Source organism: Rhinoderma darwinii, chromosome 7 (assembly GCF_050947455.1).
Source record: "Rhinoderma darwinii isolate aRhiDar2 chromosome 7, aRhiDar2.hap1, whole genome shotgun sequence".
Classification (NCBI taxonomy): domain Eukaryota; kingdom Metazoa; phylum Chordata; class Amphibia; order Anura; family Rhinodermatidae; genus Rhinoderma; species Rhinoderma darwinii.
Genome location: NC_134693.1, coordinates 45,060,838 through 45,088,039, shown reverse-complemented (window position 1 = coordinate 45,088,039; position 27,202 = coordinate 45,060,838). Strand labels below are relative to the sequence as shown.

General features: G+C 43.9%; 2 protein-coding genes and 1 long non-coding RNA gene across 11 annotated transcripts in view; 1 reads left to right on the top strand and 2 right to left on the bottom strand.

Moving 5' to 3' along the window:
• PIGC (phosphatidylinositol glycan anchor biosynthesis class C) overlaps positions 1-11,523 on the bottom strand; it is a 33,269-nt gene extending 21,746 nt beyond the window's left edge. For 2 of the 5 annotated variants that reach the window (XM_075833289.1, XM_075833288.1), the window contains exon 1: positions 11,134-11,312. The gene's annotated coding sequence lies outside the window, so the exon portion shown is untranslated. The other 3 variants (XM_075833292.1, XM_075833291.1, XM_075833290.1) reach the window with 3 other exon arrangements.
• LOC142657846 (uncharacterized) overlaps positions 1-27,202 on the bottom strand; it is a 484,403-nt gene that overhangs the window by 360,900 nt on the left and 96,301 nt on the right. The gene's annotated exons all lie outside the window — the stretch shown is intronic.
• SUCO (SUN domain containing ossification factor) overlaps positions 11,271-27,202 on the top strand; it is an 89,525-nt gene continuing 73,593 nt past the window's right edge. For 3 of the 5 annotated variants that reach the window (XM_075833285.1, XM_075833286.1, XM_075833284.1), the window contains exon 1: positions 11,272-11,605. In XM_075833285.1, the coding sequence (XP_075689400.1) occupies positions 11,553-11,605 (53 nt within the window). In that variant the 5' untranslated portion in view covers positions 11,272-11,552. Of the gene's footprint in view, positions 11,606-27,202 lie in introns of all 5 variants that reach the window. The other 2 variants (XR_012849988.1, XM_075833287.1) reach the window with 2 other exon arrangements.

Genomic DNA, 27,202 nt, shown 5'->3' with positions numbered 1-27,202 from the left:
TAAGAAGTAGAGACAAATTAACTTGTAGGAACCTTGGAGAGTGAAGAATCATTATAATGCATTGAAATATTCTCATTGGCTGAATCAGAGTCATTATCATATTGTAGATTGTCTGAAACCAAAGCCGACACCTTTCCTGTCATTATACTTATATACTTGTTTGGATCAATAAACCGCAGAGAAGGATTTTGAGCATACAAGCATGGTCTCTTGTGTCATCTTTTCTCTCAGATATATATATATATATCGATCACCTATGATTTGGAAGCTGGATAAATCACTGGAGGGCAGGTATCGGTTGAGATACCCATTACAAATTTCAGTCTAATATATTTTGGCCCATGATTGCGTTAACAAGCACCTAGTGGATTTTGGGGACTCCTTTTTATTAGAATATATTTTAGGCACCATGTCAGGTTTGAAGAGGTCTTGTGAAGCCATAACAGTGGAAACCCCCCAAAAAGACACCATTTGGCAAATAACACCCCTCAGGGGACTTATAGAGGGGTATAGTGAGCATTTTAACCCCACAGGATTTTTGCTGAATTTAGTGGAATAAGAACGTGAAAATTAAAATCAAATTTTTTTTTCTAATAAAATGTAGTTTCAGCTCAGATTTTTCAATTTTCACAATAAAGGAGAAAAAGCACTTGTAAATGTTTGTAAAGCAAACTCTTTTGAGCATGGCAATACCCAATAATGTGGTAATAAGGTGCTGTTTAGATACACGGCAGGGCTTAGAAGGGAGGGAGCGCTATTTGGCTTTTGGAGCTCAAATTTAGCTGGAATGTCGTGTGTCGTGACGCATTTGCAAATTCCCTGAGGAGCAAAAAAAGTGGAAACACCCGAAAAATGACCCCATTTGGGAAATGACCACCCTTAAACCCTTCCCAACATTTGACGTATGGCTACGTCATAGCCGGGTAGGGGGAAGTATGGAGCGGGCTCACGGGCTGAGCCCGCTCCATACAATGCGGGTGTCGGCTGTATGTTACAGCTGACACTTCACAGTAACGAGTGGGATAGTGCTCGAGCGTGATCCCACTAGTTTAACCCATTAAATGCCGCCATCAGTAGCGACTGCGGCATTTAAATCGTTACAAAGAGTATGACGACCCCCACTAACAGCTCACTTCCCCTGTGATGCAATCGTGAACTGGCGATGGTTGCTATGGCAGCCTGGGGCCCTAATGAAGACCCCCAGGTCTGCCATCTTTGTGCTCTTATTAAGCCCTGCCTCTGGGCTTAATAGAAGCCTGTCAGAAAGACGATATACTGCAGTACATTAGTATTGCAGTATATAGTGCAAGCGATCCAGCGATCGCTTGTTCAAGTCCCCTAGGGGGACTAAAAAAAAAAAAGTGAAAATCTGTTAACGTTTTTTTTACGTACAAAAAATATATTAACAGTTAAAAAAATACTTTTTCCCATTCCCCCCCTAAAGCATTGTAAAAAAATAAACATAATTGATATGACCACGTCCGTAAAAATCTGAACTATTACAATATATCATTATTTAACTTGCATGGTGTGTGCCGTACACCCCCCCCCCCAAAAAAAAACGTCACAATCGCTATTTATTGGTCACCTCATCTCCCACAAAAAATTTTATAAAAATTGATCAAAACCTCGCATATACCCCAAAATGGTAGCATTAAAAACCACAGCTTATCTCATGCTGCTTAATCCACAGAAAAATAAAAAAGTTATGGCTCTCAGAATTTGGCAACACAAAATACATTTTATTTTTCACAGTTTTTCCTTGTAAAAGTTGTAAAATATAGAAAAAAACTATATAAAGTTAACATGTCGTTCTAATGCACGGTAAATTCCGCAAAAACGAAGTGCAAAAAACAATGGAAGAATCGCTGTTTTTTTTTTCCATTGTCTACCACACAAATTATTTTTTTCCTGTTTCCTAGTACATTATATAGTACAATAAATGGTGCTATCGGCAAAAGCCCTGGATCTAACTGAGAAGACTATGATGGAATTCTAACCAGGACATTTCCAGGACTGTAACCTTCAGATGGATGAAATATTTTATTCACATTTGGCAATTTTAATGCATTTGTTTTCTGTCAATTGACATTGAAAAATATAAAACACAATTTTCTACTTTTTGACATTACTGTCTGAACTAGTGCTTACTTCCTTATACGCTATATCTAAGGGCTCATGCACATGACCGTAGCCATGTGCACGGCCGTGATTTTCGGGTCGGCCGGCTGCGGACTGTCAGCCGCGAGCCGCCCGCAAATCGCGGGACATGCACATGGCGGCCATTATTTTCAATGAGCCCGGACCGCAGAAGACAGGTCCGTTCTTTCTGCGGTGCGGACTCCCGGGCCGTGCACGGACTGTAAAAACTACGGTCGTGTGCATGGCCCCATAGAAATTAATGGGGCCGCAATTCTCCCGAGGAATTTCGGGGGAATTGCGGCTGCAAAAGCACGTTCGTGTGCATGGGGCCTAAGAGGTTGAAAGCACCTCTTGTTGCTCTACCTCACCCACTAGTTCCACATCATTAGTTCACTATTAAGGTTTCTGTTAAGAGTCCCCTAGTGTCCCCGGGCAGAGCATCAGCTGATGCTCTGCCTGGGGACTCCCGTACTGCTGCCGATGTCACCGTCCATATATGGACAGTGATGTTGGCAGCAGTGCTGGAGTCCCCAGGCAGAGCATCAGCTGATGCTCTGCTCGGGGACCCTAGCTATAGGAAACCCCTGAAGTCACTGACCAAATGTCGGGAGCAGTGCTGGAGTCCCAAGCAAAGCGCTAACTGATGCTCTGCTCGTGAACTCCTGCAATAGGGACTGTGACAGCCCCTTGCGGTCATGCCATTGATAACACGCCGACACAAACAGCACAAGAAGCAAGCCCTCAGTCACGTGGGGCCGTGTCGGCGCGTCATCAATATTAGAAAAGATCCAGGACTTCCGGGAACAGCTCACTAGGTTTGAACAGCACCATTTAATACTTTTTAATTAAAGTATATTAGTAAGTGACTTCTTTTTACATAAAAATATGAATGAAAAGCAATTTTTGACATTTTTGGACCCCGGATAACCCTTTTAAGGAATCTATGTAGGGATAAAGTGAGCATTTAGAGCCCACACTTTTTTTGCAGAATTTATTAGAATTAGGTTGTGAAAATGAATATCAATATTTTTTAAAATGTGAAAATGAGGATGAGCAGTACTTTTTTTATTGGTAAAATTTTTTGTATCATACAACTTTTTGATCGCTTTTTATTATGAAAATACCAGACGTGTGTCTAAAACAACAGTTCAGTGAACCCTACTGTGTATGGAGCACCAAAGCAGACGAATGGTCACTGCTCTTATACTAACAAATGTGCATCGGAAAGAAAGGCTTCAATTTCCACAGTAGTATCGGATATGGACCACCGATGATTGGCAAAGGGTTGCCTTCTCCGATGAGTCACGTTTTCTGCTTTATTGAATGGATGGAGATTGGCGTGTCAGGCGAGAAACATCAGAGAACAAACACCCTGCAACCATTGCTGGAAGAACACAAGCTGTTGGCAGCACCGTTATGGTCTGGGGAATTTTTCATGCCATTCTCTGGGCCCTCTCATCCATGTGGAAGGGACTCTGAACCGATTTGGGTATGAATCCATCATTGCAGATCACGTCCTCCCATACATGCGGTTTGTCTTCCCTGGGGCAGATGGAATCTTCCAGCAAGACAAAGTGACATGTCACGGGGCTATAAATGTCCGACAGTGGTTGGAAGAGCACGATCAAGACTTCCATGTACTTCCCTGGCCCCCTAATTTGCCAGACTTGAACCCAATTGAGCACCTTGTGGGACCCCGATCGTCTTGTTTGCTCTATGGACCCTTCCCCATGCATCCTGCAGCAAATGTGGGATGCACTGCAGTCAGCGTGGCGCCAGATACCAGAGACAACCTACCAGCACCTCATTGACTCACTCCCGGCCCGTCTAGCTGCTGTCCGTGCTGCACACGGCGGTTACTCTGGGTATTAGCTGGTGGTCATAATAATGTGACTCGACTGTGTATTTCACAAGGAATAATAACAATACAGCCGAAAACGACAATCATTACCAGTTACATATGTTTATCGACGATCCATATGAGGAAAACTAACAGCCCAGTCACACCATTGTGCACGTAAACGACTAAATCTAGAAATATAGAATACGACATAAGTTGACCATAGCCATGGATTCCCCATCCCCCCATACGACAAGCATTTATTTTTCAGATATTGGCAACAGAATTTTTTTGCATAAAAGGGATGTATTTTTTCCGTGCATTGCCCTTAATGCATTTTTCTGGGACACTAGGTAATGTAATAATTGTTCCAACCTAAACCATCACCAAAACAATCACAATTATAAATTCATGCACTTATATCTATGGCCATCTCAACAGATACATCCTCCTGACGGAAGCAATCACTGGCCTATGCAGCAGTAAAAATCCTCATTGTCGAGAGCACATCTCCTCGTGTAAATGGGGGATGTGGTGCCGAAAATTATGCAAACTGTATGGGGGCCGAACGTACAAAGATTGCTCGATTTTAAATGGAGCTAAACAAGTGGCGATCAACGTACTAAGCAGTTCTGTCCAATCCGTGAAAAGAGGGAGTGTCTTAGACTCTGAAAAGTGCTGCGGCCATTTTGATACAACACAGAGGGGACCCTAAAACGGCGGATCCACTGCATAGGGGATGGCACCAGGAGATTATATTATAATTTTGTCGCTTTAGAGCTTGCCCACACATAACGGAATTGCTGCGTATTTTCCGTCCGGAATTGCAGACGGAAAATACTCAGCAGAATAAAGTAGCAGCGAAGTGGGTGTGATTGAACAAATGTCATCCACACACTTCAGAAAAAATGCCAGAAATTCAGCTGCGGTGCGTCATTTTAGTTCCTCAGCATGCTAATTATTGCTGAGGAAAGTGGACTGATTTCCAGTGTTTTTCTGACGTACTGCATCATTTTCTGCGGGAACGCTGCAGAATTTCTTACAGGGAGTGGAAATTATATCGCAGGAATAGGAAATACCACCATCACACAGCCCTTGGAAAAAAAAAAAACGCAGCAAAAATCTGCACTATTTCCAAAGAAAAAAAACCCATGACACGGTGCAGATTTTCCGCAGCAGATTGTCTGCTAGTTGTTGCGTAAATTTTCTGCGGTAAAATCCCTTACGTGTGGACAAGCCCTTTAGGTTTCATTTAGGCAAACACATTGTATGGGAGCCGGCCTGGTCTATCTTTTCTAATATCAGCAACGCCCTCATAAGTTATCGCCGGGGAGAAGCCGCGTCTGGATATACATTATCCATAAATCAGCCACTGCGGGGCAAATGTAGTACTACATGCTGGCCATTCAAGTGAATAGATGTCCATGTAAAGTATGGACACATCAGGTCTACCGTAGCGGCTCTCTGTTCGTGATAGGGCACATGGACAGGAGGCTAAATATTTGCGATATATATGTATAAATCACATTTTTCCTACTCAGTCCTCATTAAACAGCCCCTTTAACCGTCCGTATTTCTGAACCAAATTTACTGCACCATATAGTACGCCCGTCTGAATTGCAGACAAACAGGGATTTTCCAGGTTGGATCTTAATGCAGCGACATTATTTGACCGATTTTGGCCTCATGCACACGAACGTAAAAACGCCCATAATTACGAGCCATAATTATGGGCCCATAAGACTTCTATTGGCCACGGGTACCTTCTTGTATGCTTACGGGAAGGTGCCTGTGCCGTTGAAAAATATAGAACATGTCCTATTTCAGGCCGTAATTACGGCACGGGCAGCCCATAGAAGTCTATGGGGCTCCAGTAATTATGGGTGGCTACGTGTGTGTGCACCCGTAATTACGGAAGCGTTGCTAGGCGGCGTCAGGGGAAAGTTACTGTCCAGGGTGCTGAAAGAGTTAACTGATCGGCAGTAACTCTTTCAGCACCCGGGACAGTGACTACCGCTGGAGTTAATAGTATTAAAGGTTAACTCACCTGCTTCTTCCTCCAGTCCGGCCTCCCGGGATGACGTTTCATCCCATGTGACCGCTGCAGCCAATCACAGGCCAAAGCGGTCACATGGACTGCCGCGTCATCCAGGGAGGTCGGACTGGATGTCAAAAGAGGGACGCGTCACCAAGACAACGGTACGTATGAACTTCTTTTACGTTCAATTGCTGCGGAAACTACTAAATACGGGTCGAATACGTGTGACAAAGGACCCGTATTTACGCCAGTATTTACGTGAGGAAAAAAATAAGTTTGTGTGCATGAGGCCTTTAACAATTTATAAAAAATATATATTCTGATTTTTGCTCTCTCCTGCTGTTTTCTAGACTTTTATGCAATACATTTCCAACAGTCAAAAAAGATAGTTTGCAAAAACTGTCCCTATTATAGTTACACTTGTTCTAATGTAACTTTTGGATTTCCCTAAATGGGAAATTCTTGTCTGATAATTGTTTACAGGCTTGTCACATCTGCGCAACCGCTTCCCTAAAGAAAGACGCAAATATTCCACTGAAATTCAGAAAATATCTGAAGCCCCTGGAGAGCAGCATCATACTAAGATCACGGCTTGTCTGCCCATAGACAAATCAGCGTTACGTAATTGCTTAGCAACCAAACGCTACGTAAGAAGGGCGGGACTAAGGAAGGCCCCCAGGAGAGGGTTGCCCTTCTAAATGCCTGCAGGAAGCGTTGCCAGCGTTCACTTGTCAGAGTCGATAGTGGCCGGTCTATTGTATACATCTTGCAATGTATTACAATTATGTGCAGAGCATTCCGTGCCTCACGTTTATTCCTCCCATACCCAGCCTTACCTTTGTGGTGTAGAAATGTCGGCATTCGTCAACAAATCGCTGGTAACCAGCAGCACAGAACAACCAGGTTACACTACAGTTCCCGGCATGCGTTGCTGTGTCATGTGACACGTTTGGCTGTGCATATCGATATTACTCATCCCACAGGAAGCGAATGTGTGAGTGTATCATAGAAGTGATTGACATCTGAACTGTACATAACCAATTTTTGCAATAAAGTTTTGTAAAAACTTTGATAGGTTGAAAAAAAATGTACAGCACATGTGCTATAGAGTGTCCATGTGGAATGTGTACAGTATGTATATAAGAGAGTAAATATGTGACTAGATTGGAAACAGTTCTCTTACTTTACTAAATTTTTAATACCCGGTGTAATATTTGTATAACGCTGAACGCCATATTTATCATATTTTATATTTAAAAGGGGTGTGGCCTTCAAGTCGCATAGCTGATGGACCTCGGCTGTGTTCACACGTCGCTGTAAATATGTGTTTTTTGCTTGATATCTACTGAAAAATTTGAAAATCTGCAAATTGTCTGCGACATGTGAACACAGCCAAAAGTTTTCTGCCACTTTTCCAAAGTTCCCGCCCACTTCCTCCCATACATCATAAGTCCATACTGAAAACACATCACCTGACAGGCAGCCAATCGCGGATACAACGAGGTGACACCACTCCGGCGCACACATCATCATGTACAGTAAGAAGCAGGCAGTGTCAACACTGGAACAAAGGATCCATATGGCGTATACTGTAAATGTCTTCATTTCCTATTTTGAAGCCATAATCTCATGAAGGGCATATAGACGTTCCCCGCTCGGTACTCCACTCTATGAGCGAGACTGGAGCGACACACTGTAAGAGCAGCTGGCGCTGTGGAGAATTCGAACCACCCATACAATCTCCAGGTAGGACCGGGGATCTTATGGGTCGGATAAGCTGCGTAAAAATCCCACGACGTGGTACATTCCGTTTGAAAAATCGCACCACAGCGTTGTTTTTTGGACGGATTTTCCTCTGGAAAGCTGCGGTAAAAAATGCTCATACTTACCTATGCCGTTGTTATGGCAACGTGTTCCTCCTGCGCAGTCCAGCCTCCCTGGATGACTCTGCAGCCCATGTGACCGCGCGGCCTGTGATTGGCTGCAGTGGCGGTCACATAGGATGTAACGTCATCCCAGGAGGCCGTCCCTCTGACGTCATCCAAGCCGGCCTCCTGGGATGAAGTTTCCTCCCATGTGACCGCCGCTACAGCCTCTGATTGGCTGCAGCGGTCACATGGGATGCAACATCATGCCAGGAGACCGGACTGGACTAAGGAACACAGACTTCTGGGTATGTTGTTTTTTTTTTGGGGCATAATCGCTGCGAATACGCAGCAAATGTCACAACTCTTGGCTTTCTGTCGCGGGATTTGCATCCCCGTTGAATTCAATGGGGAAAACCCGCAACGGAAAATCAACTAAAATGCAGCATAAATTGACATGCTGCGGAATTAAATTCTGCACTGCAGGTTAATTTATTAACGTTTACACTGGTTTTTTTTCCACAGCGTGGGCATGAGATTTTTTGAATCTCATCCACTTTGCTGCTACCGTAAATGCGGTGGAATTTCGGCACAGAATTCATTTGCGGAAAATTCTGTAGCGTTTACGTAACGTGGGAACCCGGCCTAAATCATCTGTTTGCTGGGAGGTGCGGATAAGCTGATGGCTGTGACAGCTGCAAATCCAACAGGCAACAGAAGCACAACTGACCATATATTTGGCATACAAGATTGCATACATTTACAACTATGCACAGATATGTCAGGGGGGAGGGGTATGTAGGGTGGGGGATTCTGTTTCGGGCGATTGTGTTATTAACTAGTTAAAACTAAGCACTGGGTGATAAAACCCAACATGAAAGATCAACATTTTTACTGATTATCGGTCGGTGAATGAGACATTTGCAAGAAAGAATGAGACCAAGTCTATAATCAGATTTAGCCAGTGGAATGGTGACCACAGGACGGCATCATAGTCATGTTCAGCTAGGAAAATGACAGATGCAGCCATTCAGTTGTCCCACTGCTCTCCTTCCCTGCCACAACACATACTAGAACCATTGTAATGAACATGCCTACGTACTACAACCACAAAAGTGCCTGCCCTTTGCGGTTGCAATTAGTACGATCTGTATTTCTATGGCAGGTTTCACGCAGGCTTTAAACTAGCCTAGAAATCCGCACCAAAATACGTAATGAAATCTGGATGCGTTACATTCGGATTTTAAATGTTTATTTTAGTGCAAATTAAGCCACCGACCTAATGTCTGTGTCCCTAATGTCTGTGATGACGAGGTGACACTGCTCACCTATTCCCAATCTATACAGCAAAGCTGACGAGTGAGCCACAGAAAACATTGTGACTGTTCTAGTGGCCAGTGGAATATTTCAAGATATTTATACCCAAATAGTCAAGTGTTTATAATAAAAACCTGATTTAAATATGTCATTTTCTGATAATACATTCCCTTTAAGACATCTATTCCAGCACTATGAAAGGACTCCTGACTGGTGGCGTATCCTTTCATTGGCTGAGAGAGATCAGGGGTGATAATTATGTGCGCTTACCAAATCCCCCGATATAGAGAGGTCTGTTGTTGTTCATCTATAGCTCATCTATTCATGACAATTACAGAATACAGACTACATTGTGTCACTGGTTTGTAAGTGACAGGGCTAATCTAGCCTGACATTCATATGTTCCATTCTGTTTATAGTAAATAAATGATGTCTCACATTGATAATTGTGGTATTGCATTTGATTATTTAGCCACAGTTTAAAGACCTCCTTAATACAGGGTATTTTTATAGCGTTTTAGGGTATGTACACGCTGGGCGGATTACCTGCAGATTTTCTGCAACCCCTGGATGTTGTCATAGCGATGATTTATTGTGCCCCCGACTGTTCTCCATGCAGCCTACTGTCCTGGGATGACAGTTCATCTCATGTGACTGCTGCAGCCAATCACAGACTGTAGCGGTCACATGGGCTGCAGTGTAATCACAGGAAGATGGGCTGCACAGAGCCTAGTGGAAAAGGTCAATATGGCAGCACCAGTGACGGTAAGGCCCCATGCAAATGACCGGAGATTTCGTCTGTAATTACGGACCCATTCATTTCTATGGCGGACGGACACGTTCCTGTATATTTATGGGAAGGTGTCCGTGCCGTAGAAACCTTCCGTAAAGAATAGGACATATCCTATTTTTTTGTTCTCCGGACTGCGCTCCCATACTTTATAATGGGAGCACGGCCCGCAAATGCGGACGACTGTCTGTGCCGTAATTATGGTCACAGTCGTGTGCACGGGGCCTAAGTATTGTCTTATTTATTTTGCTCTTTTCGCAGCGGCGATTACGGATGAAAATCTGCACCACAATTTGGTGCGGTCTTTTGGTCAGAATTCCGTGCGGGTTCTAGGTCGGATACACTGCATACTTTTACGTAGCTGATCCGACCTGTGTGAAAGACCCTTAAACTGCATAAAAAAAATGTATGTTAAAAAAACCGCCAGCGTTTTTTAAATGTAACATGGGTTTTGCAAGCTTATTTAGTGGCTTTTTTTAAATTCAGCTTCATTTTGTACATACGTTTTTCAAATCCTACATTGGAGAAAAAAAAACACACTACCTAGAGCATGCTGCACTTTGTATAAATGCCCCTGAACCCAAAACGTATGTATTTAGACTTTTCAGGCCACACTCTTTGCGTAAAAAAAACTCCACAAAACCAGCACATTTAAATACACTTTGAACCTGGCTAGTATTTTGGGTGGAAAAGGTGGCAACCCTACATAGAACATATGCACATTCTGATACTGTTGGAGCTCATGGGAGTTACAGCCTTTCCACAGCGGGGTCACGGGGAAAACGTTTAATAATAATTAAAAAGGAAAAACCGCCTTCCCTCATAACTATGGTGCACATCATGAGCGTCACCTTTTCTGCCACAGCTGTAAATACAGCTACCAATCAGGTTGCTGCTTTTAAATTCTAAAAGGCTTCTGAAAACTGAGAACTCGAATCTGATTGGTTCGTAACGGCAAGTCCTCCACTTTTCCCTAGCACTATTTTGTTTAACACACCCGATTGAAAAAGATACGCCAGTATGTAGAATTCAAAGAATTGTCGTTCTACATAGCAGGTAGAACGTGACTGCGCCATCCAAAGGTCACCGTACAACACACCCCCTCATAACCTGCCTGTGGCTCAGTCCTGAGAGCTCTCACCTTGTGTGACAGATGGATAAGTAACCCTGTCACTGCCGGAGTCACATACAGCGGAAGAGCACTAAGCACCACACAAGCTCTGTTGTTGGGAAAGTCTAAAGTCTCCACCCCCTTCTCCGGAACAAACCAATACATTTTCAGAGGGTGGGGGAGGACATACAGGCTTTCTTCTGATTTGCTTGCACTGACCCCAGTGACGCGACTGCTTCCACCTCAGCTGGCCGTGACTGTGGAGGCGCCGGCTGGGTAACGGCCGCGTTGGACTTGTGATCACGTGGTGCGCTCTGTGTGGGGCGGAGCTGCCGCTTGTAGCTGGGAAGACCCCGGCGTTATACGGCGCTGTAGCGGCGGCCTGAAGGCGTACGTACTGAGAGGGTTCTGGATATGCCGGGGAGGATGCGAGGAGACGCACGGGAGAGATGATGAAGCGGCTTGTTATGATATGCTGCCTCCTCCTCCTCTCCTTCTTATGGTGAGATATGTGGTGGGGGATAGATGGACAGTACAGCGCGACCCTATGAGTGACATGGCTGAGTTCAGGATTCTGGTGTCATCTATCTATCTATCTATCTATCTATCTATCTATCTTGTGTATGGATTGTTTACCTATTAATGAGCGATGACCGGTGTCATATAAGATATATATATATTACACACACCCTACGTTTTTTTTTGCCGTGTGTGTGTGTGTGTGTGTGTGTGTGTGTGTATGTATATATATATATATATATATATATATATATATATATATATATATATATATACACACACTGTATAAAAAAACATGACCAACAGATGCTATTGATCATGTTCCGGGATAAGAATAGAGGTGATACCTATATACTGTATGTATGTGTGTGTGTGTATATATATATTTTATACCTGTATATTGTCTATGCTCCGGCTTTGTTCGTACTTTTCCTCCAGATCTTTACGCCGTTTGTTACTATCTTTGGTCGGTTTCTGATGCTGTTGTTTTTTGTGATTTATAATGTCCTGGAGTCTTCTGTGTTCTGTCTTTTGACACTTTTTCTACCACATTCATGAGTGATTTTTATATATATATATATATATATATTTATTTTTTTTTTAATTAGTTTTATAAGTTGTGGTTTAGGATCTATAAGGGGGTTCAGATACGGTTGATGGTCAGACTAGTGCGGGCTGCAGCCGCTACTCTTGCTGTCAAAAATACCGATACCCGGACCTGGTTCTTTATTGAACGGAAGTCATGACACTAGTGTGAACAGAGCCTTATTAGTAGTAAATGTTTCTTTTATGAGACCTCGTGACCGGTGTCTGTAATAAATATACAAACTACAATGGGAGACACAGAATCCGCGGGCAGTCAGGGCTGAATGATAGATTTGTGCTGGTGATCATTTGACTGCCGTTGATAGTAACTCGTGTCTGACTTTTTGGGCCGTCTTTTCCAATATACTTGAAGTGCGTCAGTGTCTATCCCCCGACCATATAATTGGGCTACATGCAGAATTTGATACAGAAAATTTGCATCAAAGCTACCGGTAATTCTGCAGGTAAAATCTTCATTTAGGCCCCATGCACACGTTGAAGATTTTCAGTTGCAGAATTTTCTTCAATTAAAAATCAAATCTGCCACATGTGATGGCCTTAAAGGGGTCGTCCACTACTGGACAACTGATGACCTATCCACCGGATAGATTATCAGTACATGATCTGTGGGGGTCGGACACCCGGACCCCGCACCTTTTAAGCCGATCCGGCTGCCTCCGGACATACATGCCTGAAGCAGTTTGCTTCGGCCACTGAATAGGAGCAGAGCTGCAGTTCGGTATCACGGCCGCTATGCTGTGTACGGCGCCAACTGCTTCCATCTCCGTACATGGCATGATGACCCATAACATCTGGTGCCCGGAGATAGCCAGTGTTGCTTAACGGTGCGGGGTCCGGGTGTCGGAGCGGCACCGATGACCTATACAGTGGAAAGATCATCAGTAGTTCAGTAGTGGACAACCCTTTTAATATTGAACTTATGCATTTTTAGGTGCAAATTGTACATTTTGGTGTTTTTTTTTGTTATTTTTTGGGTAATTTTGTCAGATCCAATTCCAAACTAAAACGTCAGATTACTTGACATGCTGCTGATTTTAAGATCCGCACCGCAGGTCACTTCATGTGCAGATAAGTTCTGCAACGTGTGGATGTGATTAGTTGACATGTCATTTACTATGCTGGTCCTGTATTACGCCGCAGGAACATCTGAGCTGCAAATCCATGCACAATACGGGAAGGATACATGTGGCCTTCTAGACCTATTTGTAATCCTCATGAAATGACATTTTAGGGACCAGTTCAGACAAATTGTCTGTTCTTCCTCCCAGCTTTACATGTGATACATAAAGGATTAGCTGCTTATTAAATATTTACTGAGGTTTATTTCTCGTCTTATATGTTTGTTTTCCATGTTCTCCGTTCAGTTTTTTTGCGGTTGGAATTTCGGATGGAAAAAAAGCAGCAGAATACAGTAGCAGCATAGTGGGTGAGATTTAACAAATCTCATCCCCACGCTGCGTAAAATTTCAGAGCCGAAATTGACCTGCGGTGCGTATTTTTCGGGCCGCGGCATGTCAATTCCTGCTGCGGAAAGTGTCCAGAACTGCTGCGTTTTTCATAGATGTCTCCATCTCCTAACATTGGGAAGAATGCAGCAATTTCCGCACCATTTTCTTCCGTACAAAAAGCAGGAAATGGTGCGTTTTTTCCATAGCGGAAAGCCTTTGACTTTCAATGGAATTGCTGCAGAAATTTTCTGCAACAATTCTATTGTGTGTGGACAAGCCTTAGTCCTTGTTGGTAGCAATAAACTCACGTACACAGCTAATTTTGTTCATGAAGATTTCTCAGTGGGTTTATCTGCCATCTCCTATTCAGGGTCCTGTAAAGATCGGTTCAGTAGAACGACAGTTCTGGGTATTGCGGATGTTTTACAGACGTGAGGAAAAAAGCCTAAGTCCCCATGCACACGACCGTAAAATCGCCCGTAATTACAGGCCCATTAGTTTTATATGGCCGTATCCTGTTTTTTATTTTATTTTGTGGACCGTGCTACCATACTTTTATAATGGGAGCACGGCCCGTAAAAAGGGACGGCTGTCTGCGGCTGGCCATGCCCGTAATTACTGGTCGTAATTACGGGCACGGTCGTGTGCATGGGGCCGAAGGCCCCATGACACGACTGTATATTTAATCCGTAATTACGGACCCTTTCATTTCTATCGGACACGGACACCTTTCAGTATTTTTACTGATGGGTGTCCATGCTGAAAAAATTATAGAACCTGTCCTGTTCTTGTCTAATTACGTCACAGACTCTCCCATATAAGCCTATGGGCGCTTCTGTAGATACGGATGGCTACAGATGTGCATCCGTAAGCCGTCCGTATTTACGGAAGCGTTGCTATGTAACATGTTGGTGACATTTGCAGCCTCCCTCTTTTTTTTGTAAGGATCCGTATATACACGGATCAAATACGGATGCGATATGGACAGTGTTTACCGACACCCTTCCGTATATATACGGATGACTACAGATCCGTGTTTACAGATAGATATAAATACGGTTGTGTGCATGGGGCTTTAGGGTCCATGCTTGCAGCACGTTCACATGCATGGAGTCCCTACGGTTCTATATTATGGTGGCATACACTCACTACGCGCTGCCGTATGTCTCCATGACGTACCGCGTTCTCCCCTAACTGCCATGTTTCTTTGGGAGAATACCCATGTAATATGGAATGATTTTGAATGTCGCCTTTTTTATTTTTTTTATTTTCTTCATTCGGCTTCTGTATGAATCCATAAGAAAAATGTTTTCGAGAAGATCAGAGGCACACGGAGGACTGTATGCGCCCAAACTCCATCCAATTCAAAATCCCTTTACTTTGAACGTTGTCGGTTCTCCAGTAACAGACCCTGTTAACATCACATTTGTAATAGACGTTTTGAATGTATTCCAGCCAGGGCAGGTTTACGTCGGATTACCTTTGTTTTGTTTGTTTTTTAACTATGGGATAGCGTAGTAGACTACGCTATTCCATACAACGGAACCCTGAAAATAAAAACGTAGATTTCGTTGTATACTTTTTTTTTTTTTTTTTATAACATGGAATCCTATGTGCCATACGTCACAGGCATCCGTTAAAGAGTCAGGCCACATGCACACGAACGTGATTTTGCGGCCGCAATTCCCCTGAAAATCCACGGGAGAATTGCGGCCCCATTCTTTTCTATGGGGCCATGCACACGACCATAGTTTTTACGGTCCGTGCATGGCCCGGGAACCCGCACCGCAGAAAGAACGGGCATGTCCTATTACGGACATCTTCTGCGGTCCGGGCTCATTGAAAACAATGACGGCGGCCATGTACATGTCCCGCGATTTGCGGGCGGCCCGCGGCTGACAGTCCGCAGCCGCCCGACCTGAAAATCACGGCTGTGCACACGGCTACGGTCGTGTGCATGAGGCCTAAGCGTTTCATAAAATATTTGACATGTCAGAAGTTTTGATAGGAGGGGGTCCAGGTGCTGAGACCCCCAATGATCGCTCAAACCAACTGGCAGAAGTTCTTAGCTGAATTCAAACCCCTTCAGCTGTGATGGTATCACTTGGGTTCTTCTCGGAGAAGATCCCGTCTTCAGCTCAGTCCATCTTTCTCAGAGGAGCTGAAGTGATACCAGTACAACTGAAGGGGCACTGCCTACGGCTAAGCACGTCAGCCACTTTGTTTCAGCGATCGGTGGGGGGCTCAGCACCCAGACCCCGACCAATCAAAAATTCTGACATGTCACTATGACACGTCAAAAGTTTTATGAAGCGACTTGTACTCTTTAAACTTATACGTTCTGACCTTTTACAATAGTCTTTCATGACGTATATGGTAAACGGATGCCATAGTAGCCTATGGGTGACAGATGCCAGTGTTAGGGACTTCTCCTGGCGAATAAGTTAAACGTAGACCAAAAATGTGATGTGAATGGGGCGAAATCTGAGAGAAATAATAAACTTCACCAATGTGATCTTTTGACTTGTATCTCTGATGTATCGCACCGTTTTTCCTTCACCTTTATAATCGTACAACGTCGCGGTATATGTTGAGGCTGTGGGTGATAGTAACTTCATTATTTCGCTGCTGCTGAATGTTTTTGTACTGAACACTAGATTAGTGTTGGCAGATGAAGCAGAGTCATCGTGGTAATAGCCCTGTGTGACACTAGTGGGAGGCAGTTATGTTGGAGCAGCAGAGATGTGTATGATAAAGGGGACGTGGATATAGCACGAGGCTTTCTATTGAATCGTGAACACGCCGGGAGGCGATTTCTTGCATATTTTCATTATACAATAAAAAAAAAATTCTACCAGTGTGAGACTTTGGAGAAACATGTAGAAACTCCTCCAGGTGTGATGAAGTGTGATTTTATTCCAGTAACGCACTGGGTGTATAAGTGAGTAGTCATGTGAGACACGGCTGAGTAATTCTCATCTAGTCACTGGTTAATATCACTAGTTATTACCATGTCGGCTCTTCCGTAAATGGTTCTCATCCCACTTTGAAGTGAGTTTTCGCAACTTTTAGGGCTAGTGGGTGTTGATAACACGGAGTTCTGGGTGTATTCGCATTATTTAGGCTTTATATACACGCACGTGTTTCACGTCTGTGATACGCGCGTGAAAATCACGTGCGTCGCTCGGACCTATGTTAGTCAATGGGGCCGTTCAGACATCCCGCGATTTTCACGCAGCGTATGTCCGCTGCGTAAAACTCACGACATGTCCTATACTTGAGCATGTTTTGCGCATCACGCACTCATTGAAGTCAATGGGTGCGTGAAAGTCATGCGCGGCTCACGGACGCACTTCCGTGTGCTGCGCGTGATTTGCGCAACATTAGATCCAGAAATGAAGGGAAAAATAAAACCACCTCCTTCATTTCTTTTTCTAAACCTCAAAACCACGTGTCATAAGGATGGCATATGCGTGAAAATCACGCAGCCACGCACCAAACACTTATGACACACGGAACTGCAACGCGCAAAAAACTCGGCGTTTATTGCGCGCGTAAAACTCACACGTTCGTTTGAATTTCGCCTTATGCTTTTGGTTGAAGGACCGTTTTTTTTTTTTTGACATATTGATTCTAACGTATTGGTCAAGTTGATGTGTAGCTTTTTCAATTCGTCCTTAAATATGGTGGCCATGTTGGGCCTTATGCAGAAAAACTCTTCTGAGAATCGTCAATCTCGTCCTTCGCAACTGATCAGATTCCAGCTCACTTCGGGCCGTGTAAAAGTACAATATGGGCCTGTTAAGTTTTTTTACACGGAAACTGTCAGAATCCGCGCCAAGAAAAGTCTCAACCCCCCCCCCCCCCCCCCCCCAATTGATGGGAAGCAGAGGCAAAAAAGCGGCGTGTCCTTTCTTGCTGCGGTTCAGTCTCTGACGTCCTATTGAAATCAATGTGCGGCAGGAAAAACCTGCCGCCTGCGGTGCCCATTCTGGAGTGTTTTTCCGCTGCGTTTTTTGCATTAGCTGCAATGGCCGCGGGTAAAAAATGCAGCAAAAAAGCGCGAGTAGGTCAAAATCTTTTCCGGCGGCAAAAACAGGCATTCGTCTCTCTTGACTCTATCGTAGTTCATATTTGAGTGTTGACATAGAACCGAGATCCTGCCCATGAATGACAAAGACCATAGGAAAGGAAAGTGCTGGATCGTGTTCATTAATCATTGTGGACATGGGAAAGTCGGAGTGTTTCAGAGGATTTCATTAAGAATAGGTTTTAATGTATACAGCAGGTCAGTGAGATAAATGTTCACTGAACTCCCCCTTAGCGAAGTTGTAATACATCTGGCACAACGTGACAATGGCAGGTAGTCATTGGTGATATTACGCCACAATGAGCGGGTTGTTCCCTTCGACTGCCGCACTTTTACGGTGCAGTTAAGAATTGTGCGTGCGATATGACTTGCGGAGGTCGGCTGTATTATCCAGTCGACACCCCACACTTGGACCTCATGCACACATCCATCACCGTTCATGTCTGTTTAAAATTGATCTGTGTCTGTTGTGACATCCATGTGGTTTCCGTTGTCACTCCGCATCCGCTATGTTGTTCATTTTTTAAATGGATATTGTGCTTCTGTTTTGTCTTCCATTTTAAATGGTCCATTAAAATCCATCTTGTGTGTTGAATGCAGGGAACTTTGGCACGCCCCGCGGTTGATTGGCTACGGATCGGTGAACAACGGACGGCACATGGATGCCTTCCGTGTGCTGTCTTGTTTTGACAGACCCTTAGACTTCAATGGGCGAGACGCACACTGAACGACGGACAAAAGTAAGACATGTTCTACTTTTGACAGAACGGATGCACGGAACTGTTAAAACAACGGAAGTGTGCATGGCCCCGTAGAAATGAATGTGTCTGTTAAAAAATACTGCTAAAACCCTGAAGAAAATAACTGAAGTGGGCAAGACGCCTCATGGCTGGGATTGTGAATCTGTAAGCTCATCGCCACGCGGTTGTGGTGTGCCGGTGGATTGCCATGGCAGCCGGAGGCCTAACAATGGCCTCAGGTCGGCCCTGTATGAGACAGGGTCTGATAGGCTTGCTGTTAGTGTAATGCTAGATTCACACGAGCGTTTCCCTTTTGCGTCCGCAAGAAACTGACAAGTTTTTCATGCGTTTCAATCCCGTGTGCCAACAGTGTTTGTTCCGTGTGGCATCAGTTGTTGGTGCACAATTTTTTATTTGTTTTTAGATGCGGTTTTTACATTTTGATGCAGAAATAGGTGCAATTTTATATGCTGTGGATCTTTTTTTTTTTTTTTTTAAGTCAGATCTACTTCGCAAGCAGAAACGCTAGTAAACTGACGTGCTGCGGCTTTCAAATTACGCACTGCAGGTAAATTTTCATGCAGAAAAGTTCTGGAGCGTGTATATGAGATTACGTGAAATCTCATTTACTTTACTGGTACTGTATTACGCTGCTGATTTGCCATTGGAAGATACGCGTGGCAAATCCGCATCTACTACGCGTGTGTACATTTGGCCCAAATTAGGCCTAGACCACCTACGTTTGCATAGTTTCAGAAGTCTGTTCAATCACGTCTTGTAAGGCCCCATGCACACTACCATAAAGCCGCGGTTTTACGGACCCATTCAGTTCTATTGGCCACAGACACCTTTCCGTATCGCTACGGATGGGTGTCCGTGCCGTAGAACTGTGCCGGGAATTATGGAGAATGTCCTATTTTACGGGCTGTCCTCCCATACAGGTATGGCCGTGTGCATGGGGCCTAACCTTTTATTGTATCTTAAAATAAAGTCAGAATTACAACATTTAAGATCTGCTTGGCAGCGGTCCCATCTCTTCGCACTTGTGAGCCTGTTTAACTGGAATTTCTGGTAAATCACACTATATTTTATAATCAATCATGAAAATAAGTTGTGCAGATCCCATTCTGAACTTTTAAAAGGGGTTGTCTGGTAAAGACCATCCGTCTACGTATTATTATTGTATGGGGGAAGTGGAATGGGAGTCTCCACGTTGTCAGCCAGATCGTAGAGCTGCCACAAAGAGCCGTGCTTGTTTTGGGGGACCCGCTTTGTCTAAGCATTATATGGCTGGCTCATTGATGGAATTGAATGGGCCCGTACTTTGATCCGGAATTACGGTCTATAATTTTGGATCAAAATGATGGCTGTGTGTAGGGGGCCTTAGGCTTCGATCACATCTGCATTTGTGCCTTCTGTTCAAGCAGATCTGTCAGAGAACCAAAAGAACGGAAGTAAACGTTTCAGTCAAAAAACCCATTGATTTCAATAGATTTTGTTTTTGCATCAGTTAGGCTCCGTTCTGTCAGGTTTCAGTTTTTTTGACTGAAGCAATAGTGTAGTCTGCTGCGCTATTGTTTCCGTCAAAAATGACGGAAAGAAACTTTTTTTTAACATTGAAGTCAATGGATGACTGATACAAACTGACATCCCATTCGTTTGTATCAGTTAGGGCCTGTTCACATCAGTGTTGGCTTTCCGTTCCGGGGTTCCGTCGGAGGTTTCCGTTGGGTGAACCCCGCAACGGAAAGTCAAACTGAAACCACAGCTTCCGTTTCAGTTACCATTGATATAACATTCACTGTTCCGGCTATTGATTCCGTTATTAAAACGGAAACCATTAGCGATGTTCCCTTCACCATTGATATCAATGGTGACTGAAACGGAAGCTGTGGTTTCAGTTTGACTTTCCGTTGCGGGGTTCACCCGACGGAAAACTTCGACGGAGCCCCGGAACGGAAAGTCAATGCTATTGTGAACAGGCCCTTAGGCTTCGTTCACATCTTCACTAGGGCTCCGTTCCGACGGAATGCTCGCAAATGGAGAGAAAGAGAAAAAGATTTTCCCGGAGTTCTTCAAGAAGATATATAAATCCTCCTATCCGAGCTGGGCAGAATGGCAGCGTCTGTTCATGCCTGCTTGGTTCGGTGATATCTTACTACTGCTTTTTTAGAGGCTGTAGAAAGGGGCATGTGAAACTGTAAAATCACAGGCTGCTATTCAGAGCTTGGAGTTTGGCTGTTGCTTAGTCAGCGTATTCATGCAGGAAAACCTCTCTAGACCGCAGCTTGCAGTTGAGAAGTAAGACTCCTATCATTCACTACTGAGACACGGAAACGCACTGCATGTTGGGGCTCTTTGCCTTTGTTACGTTTGCGCCTTAACCGATAATGGTAATTATACAGAGGACCACGTAACTCGTATCTGCAGTCGCCTGATTATCACCATGTAGTTGTCTTATGTCACCTGGAATCAGAAGAAGCTCCTTATTAGAGATCCGCGTATCAATCCACCCATATCTCAGATGTTTGCTCACCTGATCGGCCAACCTTCGAATACTGTGGTTGAATACATCTACAAACATTCCCTTTGTATCACCAAAAGCAAATCACAAACTTGTCAAATTGATTGACCCAATATATCCTCATAGCAAATGAATCATAATGGATTTGATCATTTTTCTTCTCTCACCTTAACCATTTCCTTTACCAGTGGTAGCGATTTGTGTCATAGCAGAGATCAACCAAAGGGAATTAAATTGGAGCCATCAGCAGAATACAGACCTTAGAATACACACACTATAAATGTCAATGGAAATTAGAGGGGTTGTTCATTGATAGGAAACAGGTATCTGTATTCTCCTGATAGGTTTAGTCAACCATTAAGAGCACTGTCAGGTGAATAATACAGGATGTGGTAGAGAGGGCGAAGCAGAGGTCTGGGATATGTAGATTTCTCAGTAAAAAGCAGAGTAAACCCTGATGGACTCCTAGGAGAGTGAGAGTCCTGCTTACTCCGTCCACATAGTGATTGACAGCCTTCTCTGTACAGACACGGATATAGGGAAATCTGTCGATCACTGTGGGCGGAGTAAGCAGGACTCTCACTCTCCTAGGAGTCCATCAGGGTTTACTCTGCTTTTTACTCAGAAATCCTGCTTCAAATCATATAAACCTACATATCCCAGAGTTCAGCTTCTCCCCCTCTTTCACATACTTCCGAGATAGGGCTGTATTAATCACTTGATGGTTCACTTTAAAGAGTAAGGGAATGTTCACACAGGGCAGATATGCTGTGTAAAATAACAAGCGTACCCACCCTGGATGCCACAGGGAATTCTGTCCGAAAGAAACGTAACAATTGGTAATGCGGTTTTTCGGCCAGAAAGTCTGCTGCGGAAAATATCACATAAAAAAAAAAAAGGCTCGTACTTGCCTGCAGCCCTCTGACGTCCTGCAGCCCTCTGACGTCCTGCAGCCCGGTCTCCTGGGATGGCGTTTCATCTGGCTGCAGCAGCTACGTGATGAAACGCCATCCATGGAGGCCGGGTTGGACACAGAAGCAGAGTGTTCTGGGTAAGTAAAAAAAAATTTTTTTTTTTTTCTGAGTTCCGGTTTTTGTGCCGGAATTGCAGCTTTTCCGCTGCAAAAATCGCAACAGCTGCTATTTATTGTGGGTTTTTACCTTCTCACTGAATTCGATGGAGAAACCCGGCAACACAAAAGTAGCGATTCCACAGTATGAATTGACGTGCTACAGAATAGAGAAAAATGCACCGCAGGTCAATTTATCAACTTTTTTTTTTTTTTTACGCAGCGTGTGGATGAAATTGTTCAAATCTCATACGCTCTGCTACTACTGTAATACGCTGCAAATATTCTGAAATGAAATCTGTTGTGGAAAATGCTCAGTATTTACGCTACGTGTGAACCTGGCCTAACTCCTTTCCGAAACCCTACGACGTGTCAGTGACACGTCAGATGTTTTGATCAGTGGAGACCCCCACCGATCGCTGAAAAAACAGGGCAGACGCACTCAGCCAAGCGCAGTGCCCCTTCAGCTGTAATTGGGATCACGTCCGCTCTTTTTGGCTTTTCCGTCAGAGACTGGGTTAGCTGGAGATGGGCTCGAGCACTGCTGAGCCCATCTTCAGCTAAACCCTTCACTTATGAGAGCCGATGTGATCCCATTACAGGTGAAGGAGCACTTACCCATCAAAACTTCTGACATGTCAAAAGTTTTCTGAAGCAGATGCTCTTTGAAGGGGGTTGTCTATGGAGGTTCTCCGAACTGCAGATCTGTTGAGATGAAGTAGTGAACGTGTGGGTAGACCTTTTCTCTGCACTTCCTGGCGCTCCTCCCATTGCTGAACACTACAATGGCCATTAACCCTGAAGTGGCGGATACCAGAAAGCAATAGATACTGTTTAAGTGCTAAGACGATGGTTTATTGGTTTCAAAGCTTGTAACATAATCTAGTAGGTGACGTGAAGAAACCCTGTAATTGTGGATGTGCGGTATGTTCTGTTTAGTGCGGGCATCACTGCATTGTTTTAGTGGATTAGGTGCGGGCGGTTTTTAGAACTGGCAGCTATTCCTTTTTTTGTCAAAATGGGAGGTCAACCGGATAACCCTTCACAGTCAGACCAGTATAGAGGGTTTGATCAGTAATGCAGGGTGAGGACCCCAGGAAATGTAAGCTGGGGTGAAATATTTAACATCCTTTTATTACATGCAGGCTTTTTGTGAGCACCAAACACAACATATATTATAGATTATTTTTTATAGGGATGTATTTACCAGTTATATTTTCCGTCTTGAGAGTGTAGCTTTTCTGAAGTGTATGGGTAGCCGTACATCAGCAGGCTGTGAATATTAGGATTGTTTGGCATGTGCTATTTGGAGCCTACATTGTGAAGGACAGAAATTGTTTCCATTATATTCCAGTACATGGGGTGTTGAGTGTCTGCATACGTGATCATTGCCAAATCATTTAGGATTAAATGTTTTAACCCTTTCCAATGTGTAGATATTTCGTTTTTTCTTACCTACATCTGCAATTTTTTATTTTTTTTCCGTTAATCTGGATTTAATATCTGTGCTGGTTAATATCGTGATTTATCTTTAGGAGACAGAACTTTGTTCTTGATATAGAGCTCCAAATCCCCTACATAGCGATAAATCAAATTCTCTTTTCCTGCAATCGCCTCTAGAGGGAGCTCACAGTATACAATTTATACATTCACCTTCACAATAAAACCCTGTGCAGTAAGCTGTGAGCTCCCTCTAGTTGGTGGCTGCTGGAAGCCAGAATTTTAAGCATCGGATTTGTAGCTCTGTAGGAGTTATTGAGCGCCGACCCTATAATTACATTATGAAATTAATCGCCACAAAATGTTTGATCCAGCAACAGGCCACACTGTCAGAGGTGAACAGGCAGGATCCTCCACTCAGGGAGCAGCATCGTTACCTTCTTATCTATAGAATTACTGATGACTCTTCCAAAGCATATAGTCTGTTTAATTTTTGAGGCACCATATGTTACGTTTTTAAAGGCTATAGGGGAAAGTTATTAGGACTGGTGTTCCATACAACAGTCTAAGGTTAGGTTCACACAGTGCGTTTTTTTTGTTTTGGTAAATAAACGCCCATTGAGAGACCTAAGAGTTAATCAACCAAAACGCAAAATATGCGTGCTAAAAATAACAAACGCACCGTGTGAACGCAGCCTAAGGGCTTATTCAGACAAGCGTCTTTCACGTCCGTGTGCTGACTGTTTAAAAAATATAATCGGACAGCACACAGACCCATGCAATTTAATGAGGCCGTTCACACATCCATGTTTTTAATGCAGCGTGTGTCCATTGCGTGAAACTTACTGCATGTCCAATTTTGATGCGTTTTTGCGGACCACGTCGCCCAAGTCAATGGGTGTGTGGAAAACACGGACAACATCTGTGTGCTGTCTGTGCTTTTCACGCATCCCGTTCTAAAGAAATAAGGGGAGAAAAAAGGAAAACCAGAACACTGATGTCACCCAGAACTGAAATGCATGAAATATGCTGCGTTTTTTTGCGGTCACAAAATGTACACGCTCGTTTGAATAAGCCCTTAAGGAGGTTCTTTGAGCATTTTACATTTATAACCTATCCTTTAGGATAGGTCATTAATTTCAGATCGTTGGGGGTTTGACTCCCGGCACCCTGCCGATTGGCTGACTGAAGGGGCTATGGTGACGAATACCGTGGATTCTTTAATGTTTACCAGGCATAGCGCCGTACACATCTGTGGCGGTTGTGCCTGGGATTGCAGCTCCGTTCCATTCACTTGAATGGGCAATCCCAGGCACAGCCACTACGGATTGTAATCGCACAAGACCAGGGTGTCCTGTATAAACAGGTACAAGGCACAATAGATCCTGGAGTAAAAGGTATATATCATAAAACAAAAATAGAAAACACTGATCAGGAGACCTACCACACCCAAGAAATTTCTGCGACTGAAAATCAGTTCCGTACAGCTGAATGGGGTTGTTTTTGCAGCAAGCGTTGATCTCGGCAAGTTCCATTCAGATGAATGCAACTGATTTTCAGTGGCAGAAAATTTCTGCGACAAAATCTGATGCATCTGACTGCAGCCTTGAGACCACATTCACTTGTGTATTTTTCATCTGTGTTGGGAAGCCTAAACACCAGAAAAATAATAATAATGGGGGGGGGGGGGGGATTTTCCGTGTTATGGACCCGCTCCTGGTTTTGACTTGTGTATTTTGCTCAGTATTTTAAGCATATGGAAGCCAAAACTAGGAGAGGGTCAAAAACATGGCAGAGGTGCAAATCTTTCCGCTATACTTTGTCGGTGTAGGTTCCACCCCTAGTTTTTGCGCTTAAACACTGACCAAAATACTGGCGTGTGAAAGTGGCCTGAAATAATCTATCTATCCCTGGTGTATGCGAGAATGGGATTAGATTGTAATCTGATCCATGCTTTGATACAAGGACTATAATCCATCTACAGTGCTGTACAATATGTTGGTCCTTTATATGTAACAGGAAAAAATCAATATAGTTTTATAATATATATTGCTATTTTGTGGTGATCTTTTGAAGTGTTATGAAACGGAGTGACCAGGCTCCCACGGTCTTGCCATGGTGGGGGTTGTTGGCCCCTGGGTTATCAAACTGATATATCATGGGATAACCCCTTTAATCCTGGATGGCCGCCGCCATGGCCCCCAAGCTACAGTACCTCATCTGTACTATGCTAAGAGATTGTTTGTACTTCTGCTTCACAAAGCACAATCCTGCAGCAGGCGGCCTGTCCGAGCACATTAATGTGAAGGCAGCTCTTCTACCCGGACCTCCGCCTGAGCAGAAACACAAGGAATAAAAGACCCAACACAAAGAAAGTCAGTGAGAGCGCGATGTTACCAATCTGATTTTGGGATTATTATTGTTTGCATAGACCTCAGTAAAGTAGAGTTGTGCTGAGCTCATCGGTTCTGCCATTTAATACGGTTACTGGGCATTAATCTGTGGACTATTGCCAGGATGAGCGAGCCGCTGGGAAAGGAGCGCAAGGCCTGAATGCACGCACATCGTATTTGTCATCTATGCAAAGATGACCAGCCAGAGGAGCATGGCGGTGAAAAATCATGAAACTCTAACTGGTAAACTGACCCTAGACAGGATCATTTTCAGATGCCCACTGGGAAAGTGGCACAGATGGGATGTTTTAAAAAAAAATATACACTGTTCGCATTTCCCCATGTTCTGCAACTGTCATTGTTTCATGGACCCATCCGTTCTAGTAAACTAGTGCTATTCTGGCTTGGATAGTTTCTTTGATACCTCCGTTCACACACACAGCAATGTCCCAGCAGTTTGAGCTGTGTAAATAATCTGGTAATCCCTGTATTCCTATACGTGAAGAGATTTTATCAAGTGACTAAAGTTCGGTTCTGAAGAACATTTCTCCTCCGTGTGAACGATCGCTGTCTGGTAAGAAAATCAGGATTCCCCCACTACAAGAAGTGATGGCATATGGGAAGAATATCATTTTCTGACCAGTGGGGGATCCTAAAAATGATGGTATTACAGAGCTAATTTAGTTATTCCCGTCCCCACTTAGTTACATTTTGTTTGTGTTGCAGTTTCTTGCACAACAGGGGGATGGGAGCACAGCTTTGCTGTGAAAAAGCTGAAGGGACCTTGGCCACTGATCTCGGGGCACCCCCCCCCCCCCCCCCATACACAGTCCTGTATGAGGCACTTTCAATGTTGAACTAGTGGTCGCTGTATTGCACATTAAGGCCTAGTTCACAGTTTAACAGGCAGAAAAGAATCTGCCTCAGAATTACTTCAGGAATTGCAAGAAATCATGTAAAAAAAAAAAAGTGCTGCAGGTTTTTTATGACTCATTGATTTCAATGGGAGGACAGAGGTGGAAATTACTCGAAAGAGCATGCTTCTTTTTCCCATTGAAATCAATAGGGGGTGATTTGGGTCAATTTTATGGCACTGATTCTGACGCGTATTAGAACAGAGGATTCTGTCAAAGCTCTTGGATAGCTGGAAGGCTCACATGGGGGAGGCACAAGCTCATCCCTCTGTTCTGCACTTTAACCCCTTCCTGACATCTGCCGTATATACAGCACACATCGGGTGGGGGAATATGGAGCGGACTCACGGGCTGAG